The sequence below is a fragment of the Sus scrofa genome, chromosome 14 (genome assembly GCF_054392235.1).
Source record: "Sus scrofa isolate SSC_HxYL_T2T_F1_AM1 chromosome 14, Sscrofa_HxYL_maternal_Yorkshire_Landrace_v2.0, whole genome shotgun sequence".
NCBI lineage: Eukaryota > Metazoa > Chordata > Mammalia > Artiodactyla > Suidae > Sus > Sus scrofa.
The window spans coordinates 157923920-157944765 of record NC_139396.1 but is presented as its reverse complement, the minus strand read 5'-3'; the positions used below and the strand labels follow the sequence as shown (position 1 = coordinate 157944765).

At 47.9% G+C, this 20846-nt stretch overlaps 1 protein-coding gene across 30 annotated transcripts in view; it reads right to left on the bottom strand.

The window, feature by feature from the left end:
* The window catches only part of FANK1 (fibronectin type III and ankyrin repeat domains 1), a 113684-nt gene that overhangs the window by 11063 nt on the left and 81775 nt on the right, over window positions 1–20846 (bottom strand). For 25 of the 30 annotated variants that reach the window (XM_084995895.1, XM_084995900.1, XM_084995879.1 and 22 more), the window contains 5 exons: window positions 10573–10654; window positions 9478–9552; window positions 8405–8470; window positions 3594–3759; window positions 576–719 (listed from right to left, as the gene is read on the bottom strand). In XM_084995895.1, coding sequence (XP_084852021.1) covers window positions 576–719; window positions 3594–3759; window positions 8405–8470; window positions 9478–9506 — 405 coding nt within the window. In that variant the 5' untranslated portion in view covers window positions 9507–9552; window positions 10573–10654. The remainder of the gene's footprint in view (window positions 1–575; window positions 720–3593; window positions 3760–8404; window positions 8471–9477; window positions 9553–10572; window positions 10655–20846) is intronic. The other 5 variants (XM_084995906.1, XM_084995890.1, XM_084995889.1 and 2 more) reach the window with 1 other exon arrangement.

Sequence of the window (20846 nt, the reverse complement as noted above, 5' to 3'; positions counted from 1 at the left end):
AAAAAGCACACAATGGAGCAGGGGTCGGGAGCAGTGACTGGGCTCCTCACCCTCTCCCTGCAGAGGGCACAGGTGGCAGGAAGGGGGTGTCTGGGGCATGGGTCTAGGAAGTCCACCCGCAGCATCCTCAAAAGCCAGGGAGCTGGCCAGGGCCGCTGTGGTTCTGCGCAAGCAGGTATGTGTGCCTCGCTCCACAGCAACGGCAGCCGCAAGGAGGATGGAAAGGAAAGCTGCCTTTCTCCACTGTCACGTGGTATGACAAGTGCTAGGCCAGACCAGGACAGACAGGAGTCCGTTCTTTGTTTTAACAGATCTGTTTTGATTCCAAAATGGCCCTGGGGACAGGGTTGGTAATCCTTAAACAAGTAGGTGTAAAAAGAAAAATAAAGGTACGACAGATACAGTGACAAAAGAAAAAGATGCCATGGTGACAATGCCATGCCGTAATTCACAGGCCAATAGAGAAGCCATAGGCAATGAAAACCCAGCGCCCTTATGTGGCTGAACTCGCAAGGAATGCTGCCCTTGACGCCACGTGTAAAGCCAGGCCGCCCTGTGGAGCAAGGCCGACATACCATGAGAGGTGTCTTCCCATCTTTATCTTTCACGTTCACATCTGCGCCTGCGTCAATCAGCAGAGAGGCGACCTTCTGGTTCCCTGAGACCGCAGAGACCCTCAGGAGCGGGGTCCACCCCGAGCCAGTGTCCACAGCGTCCACCTGGCGGACCACAGGGAGAGCAGCTCTTAGCCCACTCTCTTTCCCTTAAAATCATGCATCAGAAACTTAGGAAGGAAGTCCACTTGTCCGAATTCCCCTGGCTGGATGGTGCCGAGTTCCTTCGCGTTTACGCAGTGCGAAGCTGTGTTTGGACCACATTAGAGGATGCAGAGAGGCCCCAGGACCCTCTCCCCTCCCACTGGCATCTTCATTTACATTTTGTCCAAAGGGGAAAAAAGATGGGAGAGAAAAATGAAATACAACCACCTTCTCCTCGGTTCCCTGCGAGCCCCGCCTTGCGTCCCATGCCTAAATTTCCTCACCTGTTTTTCAGAGTTTCTGCTGCTCACTTTTCTCTTTTTCAGCCTCCCCCATAGCACATGGCACAAGGATCAAATCTGAGCTGGAGCTGTGACCTACGCCACAGCTGTGCCAACACCGGCTCCTTTAAACCCACTGGGCCAGGCCAGGGACCAAACCAGTGCTTCTGCAGAGACAAGCTGGATCATTAACCCACTGCACCACAGCAACAGCTCCCAGCTGCTGCCTTTTAAGTATCTTTGTAAGCAGCTTTGAAATCCCTTGGGAACAAGATGCTAATAGCCACACCCACCCTGCTACTGACCAGTATGAATAAATTTTAAGCAGGAGAATTACAGGTAAATACAAAGCAACTAGATCTCTTACAGGAAACCCAATCTGAAAAGTGAGGTAACCTACTGCCTTCCCCAAAACACAGTGTGCCTGGTAATAAGATGGGCCATTTCCCAATAATCTTCCCCACATGAAAATCCCTCGACTTCGTGCTCTTAAAGACATATTTTAGATAAGATGTAAAGGCTGCCGCCTCCAGTTTTAATGAAGAACTCATCCATCCATGAGCAGTGGTACTCAAGTAAACATAACACACACATCTAATTCTGTTACAGAAGAATTACTCAGAGACCCCCACAGCTGTCATGAAACACCAGACCAGGATAACCAACAAGGCAAGGGCCGTAGCATCTCTCAGGCGGTTTGTCCCTATGAGATCATCCACCGCCACACCATTAAGACTCGCAGCTCCTCCTCATGCAAATGACAACCTCTGCGCAGCAAGCTCCATTAGTACCAATTAAATAATCGCCTCATATTACAGGGTGCTTCATGTGGTTTTCAGACACAGTCATGTACCCTTTCTCTTCTGGTCCTGAGGGTTAAACAGGGGTGACTGTTTTCTGATTTACAAATGACTCGACCACAATTCATAGAAATCGAATGCCTTTCCTGAGGACACATGGCTCATTAAATGCAGACAGGGTTCCCTGCTCAAGGAAGCCATTCTCAGTATAGATCCTTCGTTTCTAGAAGAGGGTGGCAGTGCCCCCCTACAACCACTTTGCTCCCAGATCCATCCTACGGTCTTCCAGAGCATCAGGTCAACCATCTGCCAAGAAAACAAAGGGACTCAGGCTGGTGTCACCCCGCCTGCCAGCCACCCAGAAATCCTACTAGACACCTTCATGTAGCTCCAATGCCACAGAAGAAGATGGAATTTACCCCAAATGAGTGTGTTCACAACTGAAGCCCAGAGAGCCAACACTTCCCAAATTCCAGTTGATGACGGGGACATGCCCTTCTTTCAGCCAAGGTCAACCTTCATTTTCACCTACAGAATTCCACTGGGTCCACAGCATGAGCAGAATTCATCATGAACCAAACAAGGGGAGTGTGGCTGTCAGGACCACACAAGGCAGGTGTGGGCCAGCCCTAACCACACTGGCACACATCCTTCTGATCTTTTGTGCCTGTTTCTAAAACAAAGAAAACAAGAAGCATAATGGAAGAGAATTTCCTTAATGACTGAGGTTTTTCCTTCCAAGGCCCCTCTTCTCGGCCCTCTGAGCAGCAGCAGGAACCCATGAAATTCTGTAACCAAAGCCTTGCTTTCTCTTAATCACACTTCAGAGACAAACTATAACAAATCTACAAACACCATCCAAGAGACGTAACTCTTCTCCATTTGAGTTTATTTTCCAGGTCATCAATTTAATTTCTCATACTCTACACCATCTGGCAGTCACAATCAGGATAGCATTCTGTTCATCATTCCTTATTTCCATGCCTTGAAACTTTTGTTTAACTTCTTTGAAGTCTTGAACTAAAGTTTTCAAAGTTATCAGCAATTACTATAATTGATCTAATCCTACTTGCCCAACCTCAAGTATCTACAGAAGTCCAAATAACTCTACTTCAACTTGCTAGGTCAGATGTGTACTTTCTGATGACCTGAAATCAGACACGTCTGATGGAACCAAAAGTAGACCAACATGCCTGCTTCAAGGCCAAGTCACTAGAGCTGGAATGCTCTATTCTCGATACAGTGTTTGCTCTTTGGAAATTTTTGAAATGACTAATCATTAAAGCAAACTAAGATTGAAAATAATCTAACTCTTTTTAAAAGCAGCACTGTGGCTGCAAGAGTTGTGAACTTCTTCGTGTATCCAGCACCTAAGAAAATATCTGGTGTGTGGTAGAGGCACATCAAGCTTGGTTGGCGGATTGAAAGAAGAGATAAAAGAGAGAATGAACACAGTAATAAAGCAGAAGCAGCATCAGGTCCGGCTAAGGATTCAGCACTGTTTCTTTCTCTCTATACAAGATGAACCTCCATGATAATCTGACGCCTCACCATCTTAACAATCCTATAGAGATCTTTTTCCCCAAGGCTTCAGGAACCTTCTTCTCAGAAGTCAGATAACTTTCTCCAGCATTTCTAGGGTTCCCTAAACCTAATCAAAGACATCCACCAAAGGCGCTGCTTCTCCTAACCCCTAGGGAACTGCATTTAGGTTCTTAACTATACGTGCATAGTTAATAAGGAAGATCCCATACCTCACAGCCGTCCTTTATCATCCACTCAATCACATTGCAGTGGCCTCCATCTGCAGCCCAGTGCAGAGCCGTGCAGCCTCCTAGGTCTCTAGTGTCCCAAGAGGCACCATGTCTTCGGAGATATTTCACAACATCTAGGTGTCCCGCATAGCATGCAAGCATTAGACTGCAACACATGGAAGAAGCAGGATTTGGCCTTAAGTGTGATCACCCAGACCCACATTTACCCTCCTTGGCTTAAACCTGAGAGAAAAATCCTAATTTAGGCAGAAAAGCCATAATTCCTAACTTGAGTGGAAAAGCCGTGAAAATGTGTCTATCAGCTGATAGCTAGATAAATTATGGTATATCCATACAGTGGAATATAATTTGACCGTGAAAAAGAAATGCTGTACTGATACATGTTACAACACAGATGAACCTTAAAGCATTATAAAGGAAGCCAGACACAAAAGGCCCCATATTATATGATTTCATTTATATGGAATGTCAAAAAATAAACAAATCCATAGAGACAGAACTAGCAGATTAGTGGTTGCCAGGGCTGGGGGCAGAGGAAGTAGGGAGTGACTGCTGAAGAATATAGGGCTTCTTCCTGGGTTAATGAAAATCTTCTGCAATCATATAGTACTGGTGGTTACAAAACTTTGTTAGTATACTTTTAAATGCTGAATATGTTTTTTTTTCTTTTGGCATATGAAAATTCCCAGGCTAGTGGTTGAATCGGAGTCACAGCTGCCAGCTATGCCATGGCCACAGCAACACCAAATCCGAGCCATATCTGCAGCCTACATCGCAGCTCATGGCAACATCAGATTCTTAACCCACTGAGCAAGGCCAGGGATCAAAGCTGTGTCCTCATAGATACTAGCAGTTGGGTTCATTTCTGCTAGGCCACAACAAGAACTCCCCAAATGGGACATTTAAAAGAGTGAATTTTGGAGTTCCCATCATGGCGCAGTGGTTAATGAATCTGACTAGGAACCATGAGGTTGCGGGTTCGATCCCTGGCCTTGCTCAGTGGGTTAAGGATCTGGCATTGCCATGAGCTGTGGCATAGGTTGCAGACGTGGCTCGGATCCCACGTTGCTGTGTCTGTGGCGTAGGCCAGTGGCTACAGCTCCGATTCGACCCTAGCCTGGGAACCTCCATATGCCACAGGTGCGGCCCTAGAAAAAGCAAAAAGACAAAAAAAAAGAATGAATTTTATGGTATATGAATTATAACTCCAAAAGATGAGTTATCACTCTAACAGTAAAATACTGGATTTTAAAAACGTCTCCCAGTCCATGATGATATTACGAAAAGGAGGAAAATGTTCATTGGACAGTATTATTAACTGGTAAACCAATTCCTTACTCTACGTATTGGTAACTTAAGGAAAATAAACATCTATGTTGTCTTTATAGAACGAAATGTCGTCCATCCCCAGCTGCTGAGGGAAAGCTTTTGCTAACAGAAGACTGCCAGGTAACACATATAGAAGGAATCATGCAATTAGAAAAATCATTGTGGCAAGTCCCAGTCATTGTTTGAGGCAAGGATCATAGCGGATGCTAAAATTATTGAACAAAAGGTTAATGAAGAACAGGATATTTAGGAGTTCCTGTTGTGACTCAATGGTAGCAAACCTGATTAGCCTCCATGAGGACGCAGGTTCGATTCCTGGCCTTGCTTAGTAGGTTAAGGATCTGGCGTTGCCATGAGCTGTGGCATAGACGGCAGCCTCAGCTCAGATCCCGCATTGCTGTGGCTGTGGTGTAGACCAGCGGCTATAAGTCCAATTCAACCCCAGCCTGGGAATTTCCATAAGCTGAGGGTGTGGCCCTGAAAAGAAAAGAATGGGGTGTTCACACTATGATTTATTAACCCACAGATTAGTTTCTAATTGCAATGGGAAGCTATACCTTTACAAAGAGAAGATTCAGCTGTTACACTCAAGCTAATTGATCAAACCTAGAATCACCAACTGTGGGGCTCCCTGCATCACAGGCCTGATGCATGAAGACTCAAAAGTCACACCACCAGCTCTGACGTGTTCTTACTAAAAACGTTAACCTGAATCCAATCAAGCCTTTAAAGCTAATTTTTTTTCTCTTAATGATTTTTATGTTTTTCATTATGGTTGGTTTACAGTGTTCTTTCAATTTCTTTAAAGCTAATTTTAACTTTATTGGGACTAAAGGGATGAGGGAACGAGTCAAATGGCTCCCTCACGCCTGGGAGACACTAGGGTGTTCCTGTAAGCCGATGGGTCAGGTGTCCTCAAAAAGTCACTGCTGCAAGAAAAAAAATTTTAATTAAACCAAAAAAAGCAAGAGCTAGAAAACCAGCCTACACACACTCACTCACGCAGGTTTTCACTTTTTGTCTACTGATGGGAAGTTTAATATTGGGAAATTTCCTCATCGAGCCATCCTTCCCCTCCTGCTTGATTCTCTTACTTGAGATGGAAGAGATTCCTGAGTCTGCACATCCAGACATACAAATCGTTTGCTTTCTGTCAGATTTTAGCAATAAGGTTATCCCTGTAACTGGCCAGCTTCCGCTCTGCTCTGGAAAAGTTCAAGGTTATTTTCAGTACCTAGAATATCTGAACAAGCTCTTCCGTCCAAGAGACAAACCTCAGGACCCATATTGGAGGTAATCTTTCAGTAAATGTTCCAATCTCCTGTATGAATACCTGCTACTTCAGGTTTTCTGCTTCTTGGGTTGATTTTGATGGTTTAAATTTTCTTCCCCAAAGTACCCATTTCAATGATGTGATCAAATCTATTTTAGATGCAGGGAGTTCCCAGCGCGTCGGCAGTGGAAACGAATCCAACTAGGAACCATGAGGTGGCGGGTTCAATCCCTGGCCTCGCTCAGTGGGTTAAGGATCTGGCGTTGCCAGGAGCTGAGGTGTAGGTCAGCAACTGTAGCTCCGATTGGACCCCTAGCCTGAGAACCTCCACATGCCGCTACTGTGGCCCTAAAAAGCAAAAAAATAAAATTAAAATAAAAAATTTAAAAATGCATTAAAAAATCTATTTTAGATGCAAATGTACCGTTTCCTTTTCCTGTTTAGATTTGCTCTATCCTCTTTGGAAACCTTTTAGGTTTCTCATTTTTTTCTGTCTTCTGAGATTTGTAAGAAATTGGTCCATTTTACTGAACAGTCTTTAAGATGCAGCTCTTCTAGTTCTCAACAATCTTTATCTTTTAATTAATCAATTTCTCCTTTTCTTTTTCCCACCTCTCCAGTTTTTCCTTTTTTTTCATTTTTTTTAATTGGAGTATAGTTAATTTACAATGCTGGGTTAGTTTCGAGTGTACAGCAAAATGACTCCCATACATATTCTTTTTCAGATTATACATATATACTCCTTTTCAGATTCTTTTCCGTTATAGGTCATTACGAGCTACTGAGGTACAGCAGAAATGATCACAGTATAAATCAACTACCCTTTAAGGAAAGACATTTTTAAAAAGATACGGAGTACAGTTCCCTGCGCTGTATAGGAGGGCTTTGTTTTCCTTTTTAAAACGGCACTATTATTTTTCAAACTTTTTGAGTTGATGGCTTGGTTCCAGAATTACCTGAGAGGTTTTTTTTAAAAAAAAAAAAAAAAAAAAAAAAAAAAAAAAAAACTTTTTGAATGTGTAAGTAATTTTTAAATGTTATTAAAATCTATTGCTGTGCAATGTCCAGAGGCAACGCACCTACTCACAGCTTTTAGAGGCAGATGTCCACCTCGTGGCCAACCACCCATGACCGGTGTTTCGAGGCTGCCCCTTATGTCCCAGCTGGCCATGGGGGTGTGAACCTTTGAGCTGCAACTATCACGTGGCTATGAGCTCCCTGAGCAAAGGCTTTGCATTTTGTTCGCTGTTCCACCCCAGGGCCAAGCACAGAGCTTGGCACATGCCAGTCATTCAACAGCCACTGGTTGATTGGAATTCATTACTAGGTGAGCGAGTATTTTTAAGTCTAAGACATCCTCTCGTTGTAGTGAGACTCAGCTGCCCAGCCCCAGGCCATTTCTGTAAACTTCTCCTGCAGTGCTCTCAGCCCTCCCACCTCAGGGAAGTTCTTGGCTCTACCCTTGGGATTGCTGTCTGCTTCTTTGGAAACAGCCAAGACGTTGAGTTCACAGAGGAAAGACAGGCAAAGTGCACTATAAGGATCGGGGTACACAGGGACTGGCAACCAAGGGGGGACTCGCCCCCCGCCGCCCCTGCACGCCGCACACGGCTGGGGATAACGGGTTTAATAATGATCACTGGGAGTTCCCGTCGTGGCGCAGTGGTTAACGAATCCGACTAGGAACCATGAGGTTGCGGGTTCGGTCCCTGCCCTTGCTCAGTGGGTTAACGATCCGGCGTTGCCGTGAGCTGTGGTGTAGGTTGCAGACACGGCTCGGATCCTGCGTTGCTGTGGCTCTGGTGTAGGCTGGCGGCTACAGCTCCGATTCGACCCCTAGCCTGGGAACCTCCATATGCCACGGGAGCGGCCCAAAGAAATAGCAAAAAGACAAAAAAAAAAAAAAATAATGATCACTGACTGGTACCTAGGTGTGCCCTGCTGGCCCCCAGCTGGGAAGCCAGAGCATTAGAATGGGTAACCTCCAGACTCCCTACTGAAAGCAAGGGCGTGTCAACAGATGAATAAACCGGCTTCTGCAGTCACCACCACCGTTCCTTTGGAACCTGCTCACCTCTCGGTACCATCCAAAGAAATGAGAAACTGTCTGAGTCAAATCAAACCCCCTCTGGGCAAAGCCTGGCGACACGAGCATGGGAGCAGATGCCAGGGCGCGGTGCACACCCACCTGTCCTTGCCGCTCCCGCTCCTCAGAGTCACATCTGTGCCGTGGGAAACGAGGATCTTCACGAGCCTACACAAGACAAACGCCAAGCGCTGGGTGAGCACCTGCGAAGCGCAGAGAACCTACAAGGGCCTGGCAGGAAACGGATGGCACTGCGTTTGAGGCAGAGCCGGGCAACACTCCTCCAGACCTTCTGAGGCAACCGGCTTTAAAGACGGGGGCCTGCTGAGCCAGGAAGCCGCCTCGCCGCACCAAGAAAACAGGTTTTTACCCTCTCCGTGAGCTACTCACTGAAAACAAAACCCAAAGATGTATATAGTTTGTCTTTTTAGGGCCGCACCCAAGGCACATGGAGGTTCCCAGGCCAGAGGTCCAATCGGAGCTGCTGCTGCCAGCCTACGCCAGAGCCACAGCAACGCGGGATCCGAGCCGCATCCTTGACCTACACCACAGCTCATGGCAACACCGGATCTCAACCCACTGAGCGAGGCCAGGCCTCAAACCCACAACCTCATGGTTCCCAGTCAGATTCGTTTCTGCTGCGCCATGATGGGAACTCCATGAAATATATTTTCAAACCATAGCATTTAACGAAAATTCGTTTCTCTTTCTTTCGAAATGGCATTGTAGTACTTAAAATATAAATATAATGGGAAGATAGGCTATTTGTATTTACGCTTGTCTCTGTGTAGGGGTAAGGGAGGGTGTCCGTGAAAATCATAGCGGAGAAATCTGTCAGCGAAGTTTGTTTTCCAGAAGGAATATCCCTCCTCTTTCCTTTTTTAAAGAAATTCAAATTCCAGTGAACTGTTTTCCCAGCACATATAGAATACTTGGCAAAATGTCCTTCAAATGGCTACCTTGGTTCCTTCCTGTATGATTAAATGTTTTTACATCCCCTCCTGCCTTTGTGTGGCTTGATGATAAAAGCAGCTGGGTTTCTGTTCAGCCCCTGCATGGCAAAGTTTTGGGAAAAGAGAACAGGGCCTGGGCTCCCCCACGGCCGTTTCTCTCCCATCCCTGCCCGAGACCAGAGCTCAACCCCTCACGAAAGAGCAAGGCAAGACCAGCCGTACCTGGTGTATCCTCTCTGAGCAGCGACCATCAGAGCGGTAAAGCCAAACTTATTGGGAACATCGACCTTCACGTTGCTTGGAGAAAGAACACGGAGGAGAGATTAAGGCGTCTGCAAGGCTCCCTGCGGACTCGCCGTGGCGTCTCTTGCAGGGAGCAGGTGGCTAACATCATGGCTCATTTTCTCAAAAGCTCCAGTTCCTTCTGGGCCATTACATTTTCATTGTCTTCAACAGCCCTGCCTCATTTTTTAAAGGATTCAAACGTCACAAGGACATTGCTGTAATTTCACTTAAAATGGGCATTTCCGGCAACTCAAAACCCTTACACCACATGACAAAATCCTTGGGGACGAGCACCGAAGCCCCTTCAGCTATCGGGGGACACGGTGCCCTTGCTGCAGGCTCTTGGCTCCACCACCACCGGCCTGGAGCGATGGAGACCCCGGGCCCCCAACTCACCCACTGGCCGAAAGGCACTGCTGCGCGAAGAAAGCCAGGCTCTTACCTATCAGCTTCAAAGCTGGGGCTTTTCGTGGGAACCTTGTCCTCTCCCACGGACAGAGCCTCCAGGCACGGAGGACTTGTCTCGGAAGGCAGGTCAAACTACCAACTACTGAGTCAAAAGGAATCTGGACAGTACGGTCCCCTCTTCACTGGGAGGCAGGGTCACACAGCCCATCTGCAGCAACTGTATCGCCTCCAGGGTATCATCAGCCTTTTGAATTACAAACAGCTGATGTCGGGATGCCTTCATTTCATCAGGAGTTGGACCGACCCCGGCGTGAGCGGGGAGGTAAAATCTGCCTAAAGGCATATAAGCAAGAGACCCGAGGCCTTTCTGGCAAGAAAATACGACGCCCAGACTTACAACTTCCATTTTCAGTTGTCATTACTTAATGACAAAAATAGTTACCCAGGGCTTCATAAGACCATCTTCATGAACCACGCTCAGCTCCAACACCAGTCACCTGAGATCAGTTTTGGAGCCAGTTTCAAGCCACGGGCCGTTTTAGGAAAATAAAGCTGCATGAAAAGCACTAGCTGAGCCTGAACTTTTTTTTCTTTCTAAGTTTTTAAAAGGCAGAGTCTTCTCACCCTCCTTGAAGTATTCGAACCAGCAAATCTTCGTCATTCACACTGACGGCTCTGTGAAAGTGCTCGCTGCTTATGGGCTCTCCTGAAGAAACGAGACGGAAAAAAAGCAGTCACCCAAAACGTAAAGGGAGGAGAGTCATTCCAGCTCCAGTCCGCCTGAGGCCTCCAGTGGAAGCTCACGTCCACCTCCCAGAAGGCGCTTAGCTGTTCCGAGGGGTTTCTCTCACGTTACATGTTCCCTCTCCTCCTCGGAGAGAAACAGACCTTGTTTTCACATATTAAGAGAAGAGTATTTGGATGGTCCGAACGGCTTGGGACATTTTCAAGTTATCAAAGTACTGCTTGCGTGGATGTTATTTTGACATTTGAAAATAAGCCTTTCAGATTTCCTCAGACTTAATAAATGTCTCTTACGAGCAAGGAAAAGCTCCCCCATTGTCACGATGCACTGGTTGCCTTTGCCAAGGAGTCACTAAACTATGCGCACAACAAACAGAATGAGACGGGTGGCTTTGACCCTGGAAATCAGCCTCTCAGCCCTTCCCAGGGGCACAACACGCATGTTCGCCTTGACTCCTCCAAGCTCTGGGGGCAGAGGGCTCATACCCAGAAAGGGGGAACGACGGGCTGCGGGGGGGGAGCCTGATGATAAGGGGCAGCCTGCCAAGTGGAGCGCAGGGAAGACGCCTGAGAAAGAAGCAAGGGACAGTGGCCAGAGCCGCAGCCCTCTGCGGGGGGCCGGGGGAGACATCCTTAAGGCTTCACGGAAGAGAATGGGGCAGAAGTTCAAAAACAAACGAGCGCTGTGAGACGAAAAGGCCAAGTAAAAGAAGCCCATCCATCGAGCCATTTACTTCCTGCTTCGGATGTTTCATCCTGACTTTTTCTCTTTTTTTTGATGATTAAGTTGAGATGAAAGAAGACAAGCGAAGCATTGGACGGGTCCCTGCCCGGCTACTCGTGAAGGTAACAGAGTGGCAGCGCGGCCCTTGTCCCCGACAGCCCACGCCCTCCTCTGCCTGGGCCCAGCCCCGTCCCAATGCCAGGACACTGAGTGGGTGACCCCTGATTCCAGTCGCGTCTCAAAGGGCTCGTTCATTCACTCAGCAAATGTGTGTGAAGGGACTTCCATGCCCAGTCCCGACACTGCGGGTCCCCGAGGGAACACGACACATGTGCTCCTCGCCCGGCCCTTCCACAGCGGGCCCCACATTCAGCGGTCACTGTTCTCAACCCCACAAGAAAACGTCCACCCCCGCCCCAGGCTCCCAGCACACTGCTCAACCTCCCTCTTACACGCGGACCTACAGGGGTCCCCGGCCACCTCTGCCAGCTGGGAAGTCAAATCCCTCCTCCTGCTCCTTAGGCTGAGCAAACTCTCCCTGAGTCAGTTCCCAAGCGCAGGAGCCTCTTTCTCCTGGTTTCCTGGGAGGATTTTTAGCTGCACTAAGAACAAGCTACAGAATGAAGGGATCCCTATCAGAGTGACCCTTAGCTGATACCCTTCTTCTGTTCTGGTAAAAATAAACTTAAGCCAAGCTCAAATTGCTTTGCAATAACAATTCTGTCTGCTGGAGCTTGCCCATCTCCTAAAGATGTCTTAGCTACATTATACTTCCTTTTCATCATTCCATGCATAGTTTTAGACCAAAAGCCTCCAATAAGAGTCACGATAAACCATCAGAGGGCAAGTCCCACCGCCCTCGCTGGCCTGCCAGGGGAGGCCACGTCTAGCCCCATGGCTCCACAAGGGAGGGGACAGTTTGACCCCCGCCCCACAGAGAGGACACTTGGTAAAATCTGGGGACATTTTTGGGTGTCACAGCTTAAGGGTACTACTGGAAACTAGGGCTGAAGGCCAGGAGGCCACAAAACATCCCAGATGCAGGGCAGTCCCATGACCTGAATTAATCAGCCCCAGACACCAACAGTGCAGAGGCCAAGGACACAGAGCACGGGGGTCACTCAGACCTAAAGTGACCTGTACCTTAGTGGGCCAACTAAACCCATGCAAATTCCCTCCCTGTCATTTCTCAAAGAGGAGGGTGGGGTGGTGGCAAAGGCTGTTATCTCACCAAACGGTCCCCCACTTCCATGGCTCTCAAACATCGGTGGTCACTAAAAACATCAACATAAGTGATCTGCACAGAATCGTCTAGAACACAGGGACACTCATGCTACTGCTGCTGCATTTCAAACATTTAAAACATGGTATCCTAACTAGGTCCCAGCAACTAAGCCGTATCTAGGACTCCACATGACACTTTTTTTTTTTTTCTTTTTAGGGCCGCACCTGTGGCATCTGGAAGTTCCCAGCCTAGGGGTTGACACAGAGCTACAGCTGCCGCTCTACACCACAGCCACAGCCACAGCCACGCCAGATCCAAGCCACGTCCATGACCTACGCTGCAGCTTGTGGCAATGCCAGATCCTTAAACCGAGCGAGGCCGGGGATCAAACCCGCATCCTCACAGACACTATGTTGGGTTCTTAACCCGCTCAGCCACAACAAGAATTCCCACACGATGCTTTTATTCATTGCTCCTTCTGTCCACAAGACAGGGCCAGAGAGGCTGGTGCGTTGTCCAAGGTCACCAGAGCAGGAGTGGGCAACATCAGAGGTCAAAGGGAGGTCTCCCCTAAGGTCACACTCCTGCCTTTGGAGTCTCAATAGATGTTGAGGTAGCTGATCAACTCACTCCATGCTTACATTCTTATTAAATTTTCAATACAAGCGGACATCTTAAATAAGCAAACATGAACCTCAACCTCCGCCAAGTGTGAAGTCAAAGAGGAGGCTTGAAGCCCAGAAAGCTTGGAAAAGTGCTAACTTCTGGGGATTTGAAGGGAAGGTCCAAAGGCACACCACGCCCTGACCGCCCGCAATCCCACGTCACCCTTCTCACCTGCCCAGAGGGCTCCCTGGCAGGGGCACCTCCTAGTCCATCCTACCCAGGAAGCTCTGCGGCACAAAGTATCAGAAAATGAAACGAGTTCATTTCGTGCTTGGGAGCTTGGGGAGCGTGCAGAGCCAAGACCTGGGCATCTTGATACTGGGGACAATTCAAATTAACGTATTGCCTTTCCCAGCTTCTGTGAGAGGTTATCAGCGCTGTCACGTGTTTCTGAGGCTGAAGGGCCAGCTCCCCAGAGAGAAGGAAAGCAACACAATTGTTCATCACTCCTTGTTGGCTGAGCCTCAGCTGAAGGAAGCAGTAACTATCAACAGGGCATGAAAGCTCTTTCTCAGCATTAACTCATCAGCCCTCCCAGACCACTGCCAGGAAGGCAAGGGGGTACCAAGGGTTTCCACCAGACCAGACAGGGGGCAACGGAGGCCCAGAAAGGTCTCGCAGGTCACAAGGGTTTGACAGGGAAACAGAAAAGAAATGAAAAGGCTCTTGTTCACAGGGCAGAGCCATTCTCTCTACCCCACTGCAGGCAAGGCCACGGAGAACAGAGGAAGTGCTGGGGGGAGAAGAATGTTCCAGTTCTCTGGCCATGAAATCCTCCAAGGCATCGTGGGCCTGGCCCAAGAGATTGCCATCGATCGGTACGTGTGATGGAACAGCAAAGAGGCAGGCCTTGCCTCCGCGGGTTTGTTTTTCTAATGTTTACCCCGAGTGCTGCAATTATCAATACTGAACTGGAGTTCCCTTCGTGGCTCAGCAGTTAACAAACCCGACTAGTATCCACGAGGATGCAGGTTCAGTCCCTGGCCTCGCTCTGTGGGTTTAGGATCTGGTGTTACCATGAACTGTGGTGTAGGTCGCAGACGCAGCTGCGTGGATCCCGCGTTACTGTGGCTGTGGTGTAGGCCATCAGCTACAGCTCCGATTCAACTCCTAGCCTGGGAACCTCCATACGCTACAGGTGCAGCCCTAAAATAAAAAAATAAAAAAATACTGAACTAAATTGACAACTTTCTAGAGACTTACAGCCTGCCAAAACTGAATCAAGAAGAAATAGATCAACCGAACAGACCGATCACTAGAAATGAAATTAAATATGTCATAAAAACACTCCCTACAAATAAAAGTCCAGGACCAGATGGCTTCACAGGTGAATTCTACCAAACACACAAAGAGGAATTTACACCCATCCTCCTCAAATTTTTTCAAAAGATTGAAGACATTCTATGATGCCACCATCACCCTAATTCCAAAACCAGACAAAGACACCACCAAAAAAGAAAAATATAGGCCAATATCTTTGATAAATATGCACACAAAAATTCTCAACAAAATTTTAGCCAACCAAATCCAACAACGTATAAAAAAGATCATACGCCATGACCAGGTGGGATTCATCCCAGGTGAACAAGGATGGTTCAACATATGCAAATCAATCAACGTCATACACCACATTAATAAAAGTCAAAAACCACACAATCATCTCAACAGATGCAAAAAAAAAGCATTTGACAAAGTCCGACGTCCAATCTGGATAAAAACTCTTACCAAAGTGGGTATAGAGGGAACACACCTTAACAAAATCAAAGCCATTTATGACAAACCCACAGCAAATATAATACTCAATGGAGAAAAGCTGAAAGCCTTTCCACTAAAATCTGGAACAAGGCAAGGATGCCCACTCTCACCACTGCTATTCAACATAGTACTGGACGTCCTGGCCACAGCAATCAGACAAGCAAAAGAAATCAAAGGCACCAAACAGGAAGAGAAAAGATAAAACTGTCACTGTGGGCAGATGACACGATACGATACACAGAAAACCCTAAGGACTCAACCCGAACCTACCTGAACCGATCAACGAATTCAGCAAAGCAAATCAGGATACAAGATTCACATTCAGAAATCAGTCGCATTTCTGTGTACTAACAATGAAATATTAGAAAGGGAATACAAACATACCTTTTACAATTGCACCCCCCAAAAATCAAATACCTGGGAATACACCTGACCAAGGAGGTAAAGGACTTATATGCCGAGAACTACAAAACATTAATCAAGGAAATTCAAGAAGGTGTAAAGAAATGTAAAGATATTCCATGCTCCTGGGTTGGAAAAATTGATATTGTAAAAACAGCCATACTATCAAAAGCAATCTACAGATTCAATGCAATGCCTATCAAATTACCCATGACATTTTTCACAGAACTAGAACAAACAATCCAAAAATTTATATGGAACCACAAATGACCCAGAATCACCAAAGCAATTCTGAAGAACAAAAACCAAGCAGGAGGCATCATTCTCCCAAACTTCAGGCAATATTACAAAGCCACAGTCATTAAGACAGTGTGGTACTGGTACCAAAACAGACATATAGACCCAGAAATAAACCCAGACACCTACAGTCAATTATTCTTTGACAAAGGAGGCAAGAAGATAAAATGGGAAAAAAACAGTCTTTTCAGCAAGCATTGCTGGGAAACCTGGACAGCTGCAGGTAAATCAATGAAACTAGAACACACCTTCACACCATGCACAAAAATAAACACAAAATGGCTTAAAGACTTAAATATAAGACAAGACACCATCAAACTCCGAGAAGAGAACATAGGCAAAACATTCTCTGACATCAACCTTATGAATATTTTCTCAGGTCTCCCAAGGCAATAGAAATAAAAGCAAAAATAAACCCAGTGGGACCTAATGACACTGACAAGCTTTTACACAGCAAAGGCAACCAAAAAGAAAACAAAAAGACTACTTAGAACGGGAGAAAATAGTTTCAAATGATGCAACGGACAAGGGCTTAATCTCTAAAATATACAAACAACTTACACAACTCAACAGCAAAAAAGCCAACAACCCAAAATGGGCAAAAGACCTGAATAGACTGTTCTCCAAGGAAGATACACAGATGGCCAACAACACATGAAAAAATGCTCAACATCCCTGATTGCTAGAGAAATGAAAATCAAAACTACCACGAGATACCACCACACACCAGTCAGAATGGTCATCATTAATAAGTCCACAAACAACAAATGCTGGAGGGGGTGTGGAGAAAAGGGAACCCTCCTACACTGTTGGTGGGAATGCAAATTGGTACAACCACTATAGAGATCAATATGGAGATACCTTAGAAATCTATACACAGAACTACCATATGATCCAGCAATCCCACTCTCAGGCATATATCTGGACAAAACTTTCCTTGAAAAAGACACATGCACCTGCATGTTCGTTGCAGCTCTATTCACAACAGCCAAGACATGGAAACAACCTAAATGTCCATCCACAGTCGATTGGATTAGAAAGATGTGGTATATATACACAATGGAATACTACTCAGCCATAAAAAAGAACAAGATAATGCCATTTGCAGCAACATGGATGGAACTAGAGACTCTCATCCTGAGTGAAGTAAGTTAGAAAGAGAAAGACAAATACCATATGATATCAAGTATCTGGAATCTAATATAAGGCACAAATGAACCTTAACCCAGAAAAGAAAATCATGGACTTGCAGAATAGACTCGTGGTTGCCAAGGGGGAGAGGGGAGGGAGTGGGGTGGTTGGGGACTTGGGGTTAATACATACCACCTATTGCTTTTGGAATGGATTAGCAATGAGATCTTGCCGTGTATTACTGGGAACTATGTCTAGTTACTTATGATGGAGCAGGATAATGTGCAAAAATAGAATGTGTACATGTATGTGTAACTGGGTCACCATGCTGTACAGTAGAAAAAAAATTGTATTGGGAAAATAACTATTACATAATAAAAAAGAAAAAATATATATATATTTAAAAAAATACAGAACGGATGCTGCCCGTGGTGAGGACATCCATGAGCGCCTCCCTATCTGGACGGCATCCATCCGGCAGGACCACAGGAGGGGACACCTGACCAGTGGCGGGATGCAGAGGGGTCTTTGAGAAGCCATTGCTCATGCTCTGTGAGAGGGTCATTTAGCTGCCGATGCCCCGAGAGATATTAAAATATGGTGATAACACCTTTCTTGGTGAAATTTAAGGCTCTATTAAAAGCAGTGAAAAAATGATGAGCTCACTGGAGAAAATATTTGCCAATTAACAAGCAGCAGCTGTTTTTCTTTCTTTTTAAGGGCCCAACTGATTAAAATTGCATGCCTCATTTAAGCAAGAGTCTCGTGTACTGTACCTAGGCCGGGCGGGGTGGCGGGGGGGGGGGGTGCAGGCTGAGCATCCTTTATTCAAAGTACATGCTTTTGTAATTCATTAAAACACTTTCAAACTGAATGCAAATTATCAAGCCACAGAAGCATTTTCATTTGTTTTATGTAATGTGCCCCTTTTTAATTCTTTGTTTAGCATGATCGGACTCTTTAAGAGAGTCTGCTTTGGATATTACAGGAACAGCAGCCTGAGCGAGCAGAGCCAGGCAGAGGGAAGGGTGTGACCTTTAGCGCCCGGGAGAGGGCCCTGAGGCCCAGACTGTGTCTGGCTGCAGTCACGTGTGCTGTGACCTGCCCCCGGAGTCAGGCTCACAGGGTCATCACCAGGAGCCTCCAGCATGCCCTCACCCCTACAGGGGGCAGGATCTAATCACCCACAGGAGCCACGGACTGCAGTAACAAATGCCTTGGGCCACCAGACCAGTTGTCCACGGCTGCCTCCTGGAAGCCAGCTCTGCCAGGAGAAGGCATACCAGGCCCATAGGCACAGCCGTGTCAGCTGATGGGCTGAGCGCTCTGGTGGTTCCTGCCTTACTAGAAGAGCTGCAAATGGTGCACTGACTCCACGGAAACTCTGGCCAGCAGGCCCCAGAGCCCCTGGCTGGGGGGGTGTGGTGTTAAGCACGCCAGTGGCCCCCTCTGCTGGGCTCTGCATCCAGGTCCCCCTCACCTGGCAGGCCCAGTACCTTCCCAGCCCCCAAAAGAAGGGAGAGCAGGCTAAGACAATCAGTCGTCCTCCTCCTCCTGATGCTGCCTCGGGCCTTTCTGTCTGCTCGTTAAGGATCCATCCAACTGTGTATTAAGGACCTTCTTTTTTTTTTTTAGATAAGTTTCTGGTTTTATTTTTTTTTATTTATTTATTTTTTTTGGTCTTTTTTTGCTATTTCTTGGGCCGCTCCCGCGGCATATGGAGGTTCCCAGGCTAGGGGTTGAATCGGAGCTGCAGCCACCAGCCTACACCAGAGCCACAGCAACGCTGGATCCGAGCCGTGTCTGCAACCTACACCACAGCTCACGGCAACGCCGGATCCTTAACCCACTGAGCAAGGCCAGGGACCAAACCCGCAACCTCATGGTTCCTAGTTGGATTCGTTAACCACTGCGCCACAACGGGAACTCCTTAAGGACCTTCTGTAACTAAATGGGACCGACCCATCACGCTGGCTCTTTAGGGGCAAAGAAGTGGGGTGGGGACAAGAAGAGAATCCAATATGTCAAATAAGCAGCAAGGGAGTTCCCGTGGTGGCTCAGTGGAGACAAACCCGACAAGTCTCCATGAGGATGTGGGTGTGATCCCTGGCCCACTCAGTGGGTTAAGGGTCCAGCATTGCTGTGAGCTGTGGCGTAGGTCATGGACACGGCTCGGGTCCCGTGTGGCTGTGGTGTAGGCCCACAGCTGCAGCTCACTTCGCCCCCTAGCCTGGGAACCTCCATACGCCGCAGGTGCGGCCCTAAACAAACAAACAAAGGAGCTTTACTAGAGGAGGAGAGACTTGGTTTTGTGCTGGGGAGGAGCTGAGTGCTGGGCAGATGGGGGGCGCCACAGAGGAAGAGCCCCCAGCAGAGTTCTGCCCTAAAGTGGCTCCACAGGCCCAGCAGTGGAGGGGGTGGGGTGGGTGTAGGGGGGCGGGGGTGTGGGAGTTGCAGGCTGCAAGGAGCTGAAAGGAGGCCTGGGGGCGCTTCCCGCCCGAGTTCCCCTCCAGACTCCCTCTGCCGCCCGTCCTTCTCTCCTGCCCGCTCCATCCTCAACACACTCACAGCTGACACACATTCTGCCCAACACACATTCTGCCCTCCTTTCTTGCCCCTAAAAGCCCCAGGAGCTCAGGGCCGTCCACAGAGAAGCAAAGGCGCTTGGCCTCGACAGGTGCAGCCCCAGGCCCTCTTGCCTGCCTCTCCACACTGACCATGTCGCGTCGGCATCGCCTCTGAAATCCTCTTTCTCCCTCCACAGCTAGCTGAGCACTGTTTGGGGGTGTGGACGGGGTCACCGCCCTCAGCTTTAACTCAGTTCTCACTGGGCTACCCCAAGCCCCCATCCCCAAGGCCTTGTTTGGATTAGAGGATGGGAGCTGTTTTAACAATTCAACTCAAAATCTGAGCTGTCCTTCATCCACACACAAATGTCGGGAGCAAGTGCCTATAGGACACAAGTCACAGAAAAATGCATGTAGGAACAGAAGCCAAACGCTGTATTGAATCAAGTTTTAAAATAACGTTTTACTCACAAAAGAAAGATTCCCCTTGTGCCACCAAAAAAAAAGGTCTGTTTGCAGCAGGTGGGCCGGCAAGAAGGCGTCTGACCCTTTCAGTCCTCACAGCGGTGTTCGAGTTCAAAGACAGCACTGCAGACCCAGCCCCTCTACAGTGGCTTAGAACACCTGTCCCTCGCATCTGCCCTGGGCCGAGGGTGCGGCCTGTCCCCCTCCCCACCTCGACCTGTGGTTGGAAGCTACACGGTTCCTGCTTCCTCTCCCACAGCATCCCCAGGAATCAGACGGCGTCAATCACGACAGATACACTGAAGTCATCCCAAAGGGACCAAATGCCAGGTGGGCCTCTCACCTGAGGACACCCGCAGCCTGTTTCTCTGTGTGGGGACTCTTGCTCCACCCACACCCCGCTGGCCCTTTTCCTGAGAAAGGTGACTCCCTCCTTTTTTCCGAACAGACCCTCCGAGGGCAGCGCTGGCACAGCTCTGCCGTTGTTAAAGCACAATTAGCTGTCCCTCCACTGTGGCCCCAGGCCTGCCCGGGAGCAAAGTTATCACAGGGTTTAAGAAGGGATCCCGAGGTCCGACCGTGGCTCAGCGGGTTACAAACCCAACTCGTCTCCATGAGGACGCGGGTTTGATCCCCAGCCTCGCTCAGTGGGTTAAGGATCTGGCGTTGCCGTGAGCCGTGGTGTAGGTCGATGACGGCTCGGATCCCTCGTGGCTGTGGCTGCGGCGTAGGCCCGGCAGCAGAAGCTCCAATTTGCCCCCTAGCCTGGGAACCTCTATAGGCTGCGGGTGCGGCCCTGAAACAAAGAACAAGAACAGAATCGGTTCTGCTTCCCGGGAGGCTGAGCAAAGAACAGAGCTCCTTCACCTTCGCCAGCTCATCATCTTTAGACGAACGCGTCTAGAAGGCTGCATATACTCAC